Genomic DNA, 12,744 nt, shown 5'->3' with positions numbered 1-12,744 from the left:
AGAGATTTATGTCACAACCTAGACAAATCTTTTTTCTTATTTGTTTTGGTTGATACCCTACAACTTCATCCTTTGTCATCTTTCCTTATCTAGCTATGTTAAATTCTTTGGTGATGCCATTTCATGTTATGTCTTTAAATTCTATTTATGTGCTAACTGCTTCTAGAAGCATATGATGTCAACAAATAGTTTAAATAAATGTAGCAAAAATTCTGTTAATGCCTAAAATAAAGTTCTCATTTGTCCATTCAGAAAGATTTGAGTTCAACTAGGCCAGGATCCATTTTTGTGAGCAAGATTTTTTTTTTCTTTAGTATTGGGGATAGAACTCAACTCTACCTCTGAGCCATGCCCCTAGTCCTTTTTATTTATTTATTTATTTAAATTTTGAAACAAGGTCCCCCTAAGTTATTTAGATCCTTGCTAAGTTGCTGAAGCTGGCTTTTTGAATGGGTTCTTGATAGCTACTGCCTCAGCATTCCAAGCATTTGAATTATAGGCATATGCCAATGTGCCTGGCTGTGAACAAGAAAGTTTGTTATTTTAACAAAAATTATTTGAAGAAAGTGATAAAAGCAAGCTGAACTAAGCAACAAAATAGAATAGGAAGCATTTAATGGGAAACATGCTTAATGAGAGTATATATACACACACACACATATATGAATGGCATGTGGGAGAGTGAACTTAAGTGGAGACTACAAACTGAAATGGAACTGTGTTTATACATATATATATATATATATATATATATATATATATTATATGGATATATATATCCATATATGTATCTCCTGTTGGTTCCATTCCTCTAGAGGACCCTAATATAGTTGGTCATGATATTTACTGAGAATGAGAAAAATAGTCTGCAGAGTTTGTAACAATGTAACTTGAACTTTGAATGTCACTGTAGTTTAAATGGTCATAAATCTAAATAGAATTTAAAATAACTAAGATTTTAGAAGCATATATTGTCTATGTTTTCATTTTGAAGACACTGCTTTCAGATTTATTTTAGAGAAAAGTAATCCTATTCCATTTTTGATATTTTAGTTTTGTAGAGAAGACTATTTCTATATTAACTAACTAGATAACAAGCAAATCAGAGAGAAAACAAGCACAGTAACAAAATGAAAAGATAACAATGAATGTGAAAACATTCTATTAACTTGTTTGAATAATTCTTTTGGCCTTATTCATTTGTAAGAGTTAATAGATTTTCTATTCTTTTCATTTATAAAGATAAGATATACAATACATTAAACACCAAAGTTTTGCAGACCAACTTAGAGAACTGTTGGGCTTATCAGAGACTAGTTTAGAGAAGTAAAATTAAACAAAACATGAATTACTCAATAATGCAACTTATTTGGTATATCTTCCATTGTGTTTTATGAATTCTCTTTTTGTATTGATTTGCTCTTTATCACATGACTTGCTTTTCATTAGAGTTTTTACTCATGGCTGTAATTTTTATGGGCAACAAAGTCTTTATGTCACTGGTATCAGATAATTTGTCACTATAAGATTAAAGACAAAGGTTGGAGACCTTGCTCTTGCTTCTTGTATTATTATTACCACCACAGAGACTCTTTTGGAATAAATTTAGAAGAGTTTTCATAAAGGAATCAATTATTATAAAGTAAAAGTAGTCTTTATTTCCTAATATTAAACACTTGAGTGTCTTTATAATTTTATTGTTTGTTATCAGATTAAACCATATTCTTCTATATCTAGACAATATTTTATAATTACATTGTAAATGTTTTCCCCATTAACTTTTGCTACAGAAAATAAAAGTAAATGCACCTGTGTACAAATACACACACACGCACACAGCTACATATTTAAAGAATCAATAGGTTTAATTACTGAAATAATACTAGTTCTAAGTTATGAAGCAAAGTTTATCTGTATATCTTCAACTTTCAAAATTTTTTCTGTGTGAGATTTCTCTGAATATCCTTTAGCTTTATTATATGTAGAATTGTTTTCACTTTATATTTAGAGACACATAATGACTGTCTAAACGCTGAACAGAAAAGAATCCACCAAAATTGATATTTATGTGTACTTTTTTTGTGTTTGTTGTCCTGGGATTGAACCCAGAGCCTTGAGCATGCTAGGCAAGCTCTCTACCAATGAGCTGCTCCCTCTGCTCTATGTATACTTTTAAAGATGTACATATAGTAAATTTATATACATTTGGGTATATATATATTTGCATATATATATGAAACTAAAATCAGTGGAAATGAAAGTTACAGAATATTAAATGTTAGTCATTCTTTAAAATCACTTAAATTTCCATATTTTTTTGTTGAAATTTTAAACCTTGGGGTATTCAAGAAAAATATGAAAACTATTATACAAAATTCTATTCCTCACTTATTTTAAATAATAAGAGTTCATTCTTGAAGACAGCTCAATTATCTATTGCTTTCATTTTTCATTTTCCTCTGGTACTTTCTACAGCAAAGTAAAATAGTTGAATTTATTTCAGTTTAAGCTATTGCATCTCAATACAGAATGAAAGACATTGTTATTTCTGAGTCTTTTTGTTTTCTTTTCTGAAGTTCATTTTATTTACTGTTTTTTTCATATACAATCCATATTTTTTATTAAAGTTTACATCCTCATTATAATTTCTACGCCAAATTACCATAACTAATACCTCATAATGGCATGTACTCATTTATAATTAATAAAGAATATCAGAATAGATTTTCTCCTATGCACCTAACTAATACTTATACACAGATACTAATAATAGACTAAGTAATAAGAAGCATGAGAATGCTAATTGTGAGTAAAGATTGAATATATTTTGAAATCTATTTGGTACATTGCCTCATGAATATAAGACAAGATTATTATTGTAAGCTAAATTTAGTCTTTGGCACTAATATGTCTTTTGTCATGTAGCCACTGCTGATGAAGTCACCTTCATTGCTTTTATTGCTACATTTTATTCTAGAATTCTTTTATACATTTGCAAGATATAATCACAGAAACACAGGGCTTAAGTGTAATTTCCGATTACAGAGTCTAACTTTATTCTAGAAGCTATTTTTCTCTATATGTATTTACTTTTGTCTTAAACATCTCTTTAAATCAACTTAAATTTTTCTGTTCTTATCCTGGTCACTACTTTGCAATATTTTGGTTAATGATACTGTAAATATTTCACATTGATTTCTCACATTGATTCTCTCACTCATCTGAAAGTGATCATTTATATAATCAGGAATAATTTTACAAAAGCACAAATCAAATCCTGTTCTCAAGTCTCCTTCACGACACAGTTCAAGTACTAATTAGCCAAGTATTTTTGAAAGTAATCCTTATTTCACTAGAAAAACAAAAATTCTTTCTCCTTTAAATATTTTTAGTTTATATAAATGTAATTTGTGTTTTTAATATATGAAACAGCATATAAGCATACATTAAAATAATGTAAAAATATTACATATATTATAATTACTTATGTGTGTGTGTGTGTGTGTGTGTATATATATATATCTGTAACTATCCATCTATGGAAAGAAGGAAAAAGAGAGAAAGAGAAAGGAAGAAAGAAAGAGATTAGCATTGAAACTGTTATTATTTTAGTTAGTTTTTTTTTTTTTTTTTTTTTTTTGGTACTGGGAGTTGAACCCAGTGCTGTGTGCATGTAATGCAAGCACTCTACCAACTGAGCTATATCACCAGTCTTTATTTTAGTATTACTTAGAGTCATGGTTCTTCTAATACTTTTACTCTTATGTATGCTGAAACCTTGCTGTGGCATGTGGTCCAAATAATTTCCTCTACTATTAAATGGTTTTCAGTTTTTTCTTTAATATTTTTCTCATCTACCATATTTTGTTTGAAATTCCATATGTCCTAACTATATATGTCTTGATGGTAGCCCACACAAACTCCTTGTTTGTGTGTGTTTAAATACACATAGCATATGCACTGAAGTCACTTAAGGGTTGTAAAAGAGCTGTATATCATTAGTCATTGTAAGAACTATGACTCTGGGATCAAGAAAATAATGTTTCTGGTCATATTAACAGATTTTCATGAAGAACCTAAGATGCATATAAGTCCACATTAAAGGCTATAGAATCCTACATTCAGCTAAACTCTCTCCCCACTCCCTGTATGAACAATGAGGCAAATATGAAGCTAAACAAACAAACAAACATCACACTCATATTATTAGGCAGTAGCTAACAATGAGCAATGAAATGCTTGGCAATGTCACAAGTGTTCTTTAATTACTTTAGGGTCTTCTTTAAACTACTTTCAAAGTAGAGGAGAAGGCAAAGGGTGGTAGCTAATTTGTAGAAAATAAACAGAAGCAAAGGAGTTAATGGGAAACTGCATCAATTGAAAAGGATTAATGAAATAACTCTTGACTAGGTCCATTGATATTGATGTGAATCTTGGAATTATGGCTGTAGGTGTCTCCATTTGTCTGGGAAGGAAGATTCCTTTAGTAGCACAGATGCACTAAGATGACTTCTTACCAGTTATTGGCCCCAGTGTCCACATTAATATGGGATTGACCTGTAGATGAAATCCCCCCTAAATAGGATGGCCACTATGATAGTTCCAGAGAGGACCAATTGAGGTAAAAAATTCCACCACCACATGTGAAGAAGGAGCTGATCAGCTGATTGGCTAAGAGTATAGAAGGTGGTCCCCAGTATTCCTGGTAAACATCAAACAGTAATAAATCTGGGGACAGTGTTGTCTCCTTTGTTGTTGTCTGCTTGGAGATGGCCCATTCTCTCCCTCTCTCAAGAGTGCTCTCTGCATAAACCTCAATTTGCTTTTACTTTATTTTCACTTCACTTTTATTTATAATAAAATTCTCTTGCATGATATTTTTTGTCTGACTTCAGAGTTTCTTTTATTGGAACATGAGAAGCAAGGTTCAGAATTTCAGCTCCCTGCTTTTCTGAGACAATGTCCCATTAGTGGAAGAACCACATTAGTGTTAGATACAACTTGATTAAAATCCAAGCTGCAAAACTTAATAGAAAGATGGTAATCATGCTGTTTCTTTAATTTACTCATTGGTGAAATGGGACTAATACCTACTATATATAAGTATTATAGAATTTAAGTGACATAAAATAAATTCTGCTTGATAACTAAAGAAATAAATACATGTTAATTCCTCTTTCCCCGCTTTTTTTTTTCCTTCCCCACTGTCTTTATAAAAACCTTAAAAACTGCTACATTCAGAATAGTTTTATGGTCTTCCAGGTGAGAGAGCACACATAGGAAAAAACCTTGAATTACAGTTAAACTATCTCTGTGCATGTTCATATATGGCCAGCTCAGATTCTCAGGAAAATTGGATTTTCCTCTTTGCTGTGTGACTTTAAGAAAATCACTAACCTCTGTAAGCCTGTTTTCTTTTTTCTCTGTACATGTAGTAAATAATCCTTCCCTTTTACCTACATTTTTATGATTAGAAATATTGCAGGTAAAATGCTTTTAACGATTTGCAATTCACTAATAATAGTTATGGAAATAATGGTTTTTCCGGTATAACAATAACATTTTATAAAAAGAAAATATTTTTGCATTTTTCTTCTGAACATTTATTCCTTGAAATAATATATAAAGATATGTGTATACTACCACCAATTTGAGAACTTGAGGATCGGAAAATAGATAAATACTATGTTTATGCCTAGTGGACACTGTGATAACAATTCATTTATACCGGTTGCTGTGGTACACCCCTGTAACAGCAGACTTGGAAGGCTGAGGCAGGAGGATTGCAAGTTCAAGTCTAGGACGAGTAACTTAGTGAGACATTATCTCAAAATAAAAAATAAAAATGACAAGGGAGGTGGCCCATTGGTAAAGGGTCCCTGGGTTTAATCACCAGTGTACCCCACCCCCTAATTAACTTAAAATCCTTCTACTAGTGAATCATACCAAAATAAAATATTATTTAAAAAAATTTTAATGTTAAAATATTTCTTCACTAAGGAAGATAAAGAAGCTGAACCAGTAGAAACATACCCCAATACATAACATATAGCTTTAAGAACAAAATGATCTCATAGGATTGTATCTCTTTTCTGATGTTCAGGTGGGAACTTCTCCCCATAGCTGATGACAGAAGAATGGGAAAGGATGGTATGAAAGAAAAAACATATGTGAGAAGATAGAGCCCTGGTTACATTCTTGATCTCCTCTGCTGGGCATCCTAATATTTCTGATAATTTTTGAGCACCAGTTTAACTCCATGCTCCCTGCATTTCAGTAAACAGTGTAAATGCCTAGATAATAATGACTATGCCCTAGCATTTGTTATTGGATAACGACCATCTACCTATCATTGGCTATCTTTGGCTAGTTGTGATCAACGGCCACTTGTGACTTGAGAGAGGATACAAGATGTGAAAATATCTAACATCAGAAGTTAGCATGGGAGATTTGAAAAAATCCATTTCTGGTATCACAATTTATTCTTTGTCCGGTAATCTAAATCCATGGTTTGTTTCTTTTTGAAAGTGCCGCATTATGACAAACTCATGTAATTTGTTTAGGAGGTACTTGTATAAATTCTTTACCTCTGTTTTAGCTCCTTTTTTTCCTCTCAATAGTAAAATAAAACACAATTACTGCTTTCTATGTATGTCTCCATGGTTTTCTACTTTTGATTCAGAGATGTTTTAAACTTTTTAAATCTTAATATATGACCACAAACTTCACTTCTGTATTAGCTACTACCATTTCATATTTTCCCATTATATTTTCCTGATGGCCTAAGTCTCTACATTCTTAGTAATATATGTATTAGTGAAAATTTTTTGTGATGATTTGGATCCAGATGAAGAATCTGATGAAAGGACTAAGTCTCCCAATAAAATATATGCACATAAAATTTAACATATCATTTCAAAGGTCAGCTCCATCTTCAAGATTAATTTTGGATATCTCATTGTTTAGAGACATGATTTAAATCTTGGTATTTCTAACTCTCTCATGACTTAGTTTGTGCTGGCAACAGCCTGTGTAAAAGGGCAGATCAAGATGTCCCAATTGCTATGGTGATTCCAGCCAGAGGAAATTATGTGCAAAGGCTCGGAGTTATTAGTCATGACCCTGAGTTCAGCACCAACTCCCTGGGATAGAAAATTCTGAGCATAATAAGATGACCTTAATGTCTTAGCAGTCTTGCATCCTTCAGATTGTCTGCTTTTTAAAAACTTTACCACAAATAAACTTTTGATGATGAGTCCTATATAATAAATGTGCTGAGCTAGCTCTGGGTCACTGCTTCTCCATCAGAGAGCAGTGTCACCCCCAGCCTCACCTTTTTCTCTCTATATGTGTCTGATTGTCTTTTCTTCATCCCCCATACTCTTCGTCCAGTCCAGTTTCTTTCCCTGAATTAATGGCTGCGCTGAGAGCAGAGATGAGAGGGCCATAGCAGCTGATAAAGCCAAGTCCCTGGATTAGCAATGCTGTACATAGATAATTTGCAAAATTACAAGTTTTAACCAAGACTTCTAACATGTGAGTAGATAAAACATGTTGTGATGCTTATTTTTAAAATAGTTTTTCAGTAAGTTGTGTCTATGAAAACAGCAGCACACATAATTACCTGTGGTGGAAGTAGTGGCAGTCGTATGAAGGCAAGAAGCATGCTCAGGTCATTGCATCGCCTCTGCATGTCATACTTGACCCACATCATTAATGCATGGAAGATGGTTTCTTCATCAGGAACATTTACATCATCACTTGCTAGTAGTTTATGGAGCTCCTCAGCTGGAAGGAGTAAAAACTCCTGATTTCTTATAACTTCCATTATGTTTTCCTGGAGGGAGAAAACATTTTGGCATAAATTCTGCTTCACTTTTATTTGGCAAGTAAAGCACCTCAGAAAGAAATGAGAAAAGTAGTCAATAACCTTTGTTCTCATTATAACATAATCCTTGAGACTCAATCCTTCAGAAACTAGAAGCTGTTAAGATGAAAGCATTGTAATTGTAATTGAAGTGTAAATGTATCCGAGACAGCACAGATCTTGTAATAACTGGAGGATTATAATGTTGAGCTTTGTTATGCGGGCAGAATATACTTAGTGATTAAATGTTCAAGTTTCAAGTGTTCTGCTGTGTAAGATTTAGTGAATATGAAAAGAATAACATTTCACATTTTTAAAAGCTTGACTACATATACAAGCATCAGAAAATGGCAATAAAATTACATTAAAGTGTAACACTATAAGGTGTACCATTGTTTTTTCAGATGGGAAAAAGAAAAGCAGAAGAGAGAGGCTATAGTAGTCACAACAATCCCATATTCCAACCTTTTATTATCTTTCATAGCTCCTTCTTTTCATGACAATTTATTTGGCTCAATTCAGATTTCCATTTATTTTATTTCCTGATTGCCACAGCTTCTAATTTCTCTGCCTGAGTCTATTCTTAGCATCTCAATTGTGTCCTCTACAATGATACCAAAATGATATTTCTAAAATATAAATGTGTGTATGGCATCATTCAAAGATTTTGTTTAATTTTATGGTCTCCCTTTTATTGGTTCAAACTTCTTGTGTAAGAATTCTGGTTTTTCATTATCTGACATTTTCTGATTATCATTCATTTTTTCCCCTGACTTAATTCCATTCACAACTGAAAGAAAAATTACTCTTTAAATTTTCCATGTTAACATGTTCTCCTTATTCACTCTATTGTTTAAATATGAATTTAACTACCATATTTTCCTAATTTCTGTCATATCAAGGACACAATAGCTATCTATATGAGCTTTTCTAGCTCTCTATCTTGTCTCATGTGACCTGACTTCAGTTCCACTAGATCTTCACAGTGCAAGGTTTGTATATCCTTGCCACTGCAGTTACCAAACAGTTGCGAATCTTTGGTGCACTTTGAGATTTCATTATAAATTGTAAGCTGTAAGACCTTGTCTTTTGTAAACTGTATATCTAGATCCTGTCACAGTGCATGGAAAATAGAAGGGAAACTAAGCATTTATTGAATAGATGGATTGATCTTGCAGATCAATGTGGTTTGTATGGCACATAGTAGTACAGTGTTTGTAAACGTATTTTTAAAACTGTCAAAACCTTTCCTACATTTAAGCCAAAAGGCTTCTGTGTATGGTGTATTATTAGAGAATATAGAGGTTCCTCAAACAATGTTTAGCCTTTTTTTTTTGTACCAGAGATTGAACCCAGGGGCACTCAAACACTGAGCCACGTCTCCATTCCTTTTTTTATTTTTTATTTTGAGACACAGTCTTGCTAAGCTGCTTAGGGCTTTGCTATGTTGTTGAGGCTGGCTTTGAACTTGCAATCCTCCTGTGTTAGCCTCCTGAGCCACTGGGATTACAAGTGTGTGCCATTGCACCAACATGTTTGGCCTCCTTTTGCTCCACCTCCTCCAATGTCTCCTGAGGCAACTCCATGGAAGATATAACTAAAGCTTCTCAGAATATGAGTTATGGTCATAACATTATAGTGGTGGTAGACTCCATAGGACACACAATTTAAGATAAAATCTGAGTGAAGCTATGACTGTATTTTAAAAGCCATGTGACTATGCTAAAAAAAAATAAAGCATTCATCAAGGGACCAACAATCTTCAGGTGAGAGCAGACTCACTCCTATTCTGAGGAGAAATCTGACCCTTGATGGGAGTATATCCTGGGAGCTGAAGTACCCTTAACTTCAACAAGAGGATGTTAACTTTTACTTTCTTTCAGGTCTTCTGTCATTTATTTACATAAGCTTCATAATAATATAGTTTAGAAGTAATGTGATTTGTTTATAAAATTCATCAACATCACATAGTACCTGAGTTAATTCTGTTAGTGGAAATGATTTTGACCCCTCTGTTTCCTTTGGGTTTATACAGTGCTTTATAACTTCAATAACTATTTAGTGAATTAAGAAACTAAGTGTTTGGAGAAGTTCTATCAACATTTTCTAAAGAGCTAAAGTAAAAAAAGTGTTTGTGAAATCTTAGAAAGATTATTTTTGTCCATTCACTTTTTCAGTTACTCAAAAAATCTCTTCCTATATTAATCTATACACAGGATTATAGAGCTAAACCATCAGTATATAGTATAGAATATCATTTTAAAGCTCTATGAAACTCTTAGCGGTATCTATCATAAAGATATTGTTCAAGGCATGTTTCATTATATTTCATAGTGTCCTATTTATGATGACCCTTGGGGAAAATTTCTTTCAGGTTTTAGTACCAGGAATAATTGCACTTCTGCTGAGTAAATTGGTTTGCTTTTATAATAGATGTTGTAAATTATGAAATTGATCAGATTCCTCTTTTTATTTGGCCTCTAGAAAACTTAGAGTCAAGTTGAAATCCATCTGGCATGAAAGCTATAGCATTTTATGGTTTGGTTTCTTTTTTCTGAAAATTCTGATAATAGTTTCATTTAGTATTACTATAGCATCTTTGCTTTCTCTTTTTCTGCTCTTTTACACCTGTATCTAATTTATCTTATATTCACATAATGTTATATTTTTGAGCCACACTAAATCTTTTGGGAGGTATTGTTGCATTTATAAAACTGTTATAAATAAACTGGACGTTAGAAGCTGGTATCAGTCATTACTAATTCTGTCAGAATTGGCCATCTACTATGTTGTTTACTATTGTTATTTTTATATACTATGGAATTATAAACTTCTCTATGCTTTCCGTACCTCAAGTCGCCTTTCACTATTCCCTGCCGAATATTCTTCTATGGTGATTGCAATCTAATTTCTGAAATTTAGTTCTATTATGCTTTATTTATAAAAGTAGTAATATTAGCTCACACTAATTTTCTCACATTGCTTATGCACCTTAACTAATACTTTATGATCTGAAAAATTATATTTTGAGATATCTAAACTCTTGGCCTGTTTAATTTGTTCAACAAATTTATTTAACATCTGATGTATGACTGTGAGACTAACTTGTGAGGGAGGATAAAATAGAATCAAAAGCTTATCATAGAGGAGATGTGTATAAAAAATGCAGGTCATAAAGATGGTAGGCAACTCCATAGAAGGTGGCTTATTCAATGGACCCAAAATATTTGGAAGGAGTTTACAATAGAAAATGGGAGCTGGAAAAAATGGTATTCTGACCATAAAACAAAGTCATAACAGTAGGTAATGAAGTATGTGAAGCCAAGGTTGGTATATCACCTTGATTGGAAATGAGGACAGAAAAACTCTGGGAAATAATACTGAAAGGGTATTTTAGGTAGGATAATGGAAAAGGTTTATTCTAAAACTATGACAATCTCTCCCATTTAAACACACACACACACACACACACACACACCTTCTACATATTCTATATATTGGTTAAAAGTACCTATTATAAAGAACAAAATTTGGTATTAAATGTAAGATGCCACTACCTAAGAAAGAAAGAAATTCTAAACCCTACATCTCTACATTTACTTTTTCTTTTTTTTTTAAAGAGAGAGGAGAGAGAGAGAGAGAGAGAGAGAGAGAGAGAGAATTTTAATATTTATTTTTTAGTTCTCGGCTGACAGAACATCTTTGTTTGTACGTGGTGCTGAGGATCGAACAGGGCCACACGCATGCCAGGCGAGCGCGCTACCGCTTGAGCCACATCCCCAGCCCTGCATTTACTTTTTCTACTTCATATTATTTAAAATTATATTTTTTAGCTGAAAACATTCAAGTTTGCTTTATTCTAAATAAAGGTTTTTTTTTTTTTTTTGGTGTGTTTGCTTTTTACCAGTATTATTTGGTATTCTTTCAATTTAACATAAAACTATTCTCTAATATTCATATCATCTTCTTTTAACTCTATTATTTTTCCCTATTATATAAGTGGTAATATATCAATAAGTAGTAATTCCTTTGAGATTTTATTAGAAACATCATTTTTCTATATCACATAAATGTTATCTAAAAATTAATGGTAGCACTAGGTCAAACGGAATATAATTATATCCCTTTAATTATTACCTTGTTATTTATGTAGCTTAAAATATAGGTATTAAATTAATAGAAAAATAATTTATTATTCAAATAACATTGAAGTGAACTTTAATCTTCTTTACTTCATTAATACCTATTATTAAAACAACACAAAATACAAAAAAAAAAGGAATAAAATTATGGTTACTTAAGGAAACATTTCTCCTTTTGAAGACTGATAAGACTGACATCACTCCAAATGCAATTTTAAAATTATACTTTTTTAAGGATCCTTTGCCAAGCAATGCTTTGAGAGTTTCATAACATATGCATGACTATACTATTTTCTGAAGCAAGGTTGAAACAATCTTTCGATTTTTTAAAGCAGTGTCTTTCCTGTTTTATTATTCACTGATGGATACAAAGTTTCAAATTTCTATGACATTAAAGCCAAAACTGTTGTGTGAGTCATACTCGCTGCCACTCTGGAGGGCACAGGTAGTAAAGTCTGGCCACATTCTTTGTGTTTTCTCCTAAGCATGCTTTTCCTTCTTCACAAAAGGACCAGAATGATAGTTTCCCAAATTTTAAAGTTCTGTTTCTCTTGTCAGTTCTCTTTTCTTGCATTTTCCTATAAAGGATTTTAAAAAGTCACTCCTTAAAACTTTGCCTAGAGATTTTTCCTGAAAATATCCCATTTCATCCCTCATGTTGCTGCTTATACAAAACACTAGGACAAAATTTGACGAAGTATTTGCTACTTTACAAAAAAGATGGCTTTTGTTTTA

At 32.2% G+C, this 12,744-nt stretch overlaps 1 protein-coding gene across 1 annotated transcript in view; it reads right to left on the bottom strand.

Annotated features, from left to right (window-relative positions):
• Positions 1-12,744, bottom strand: part of Klhl1 (kelch like family member 1) — a 370,801-nt gene that overhangs the window by 165,655 nt on the left and 192,402 nt on the right. Inside the window, exon 5 of the mRNA XM_015498739.1 lies at positions 7,625-7,837. Within this exon, the coding sequence (XP_015354225.1) occupies positions 7,625-7,837 (213 nt within the window). The remainder of the gene's footprint in view (positions 1-7,624; positions 7,838-12,744) is intronic.

The sequence above is a fragment of the Marmota marmota genome, unplaced genomic scaffold, assembly GCF_001458135.2.
Source record: "Marmota marmota marmota unplaced genomic scaffold, marMar, whole genome shotgun sequence".
NCBI classification, from domain to species: Eukaryota; Metazoa; Chordata; class Mammalia; order Rodentia; family Sciuridae; genus Marmota; species Marmota marmota.
Note: the sequence above shows the minus strand (reverse complement) of the source record. Positions and strands in the feature narration are given on the sequence as shown.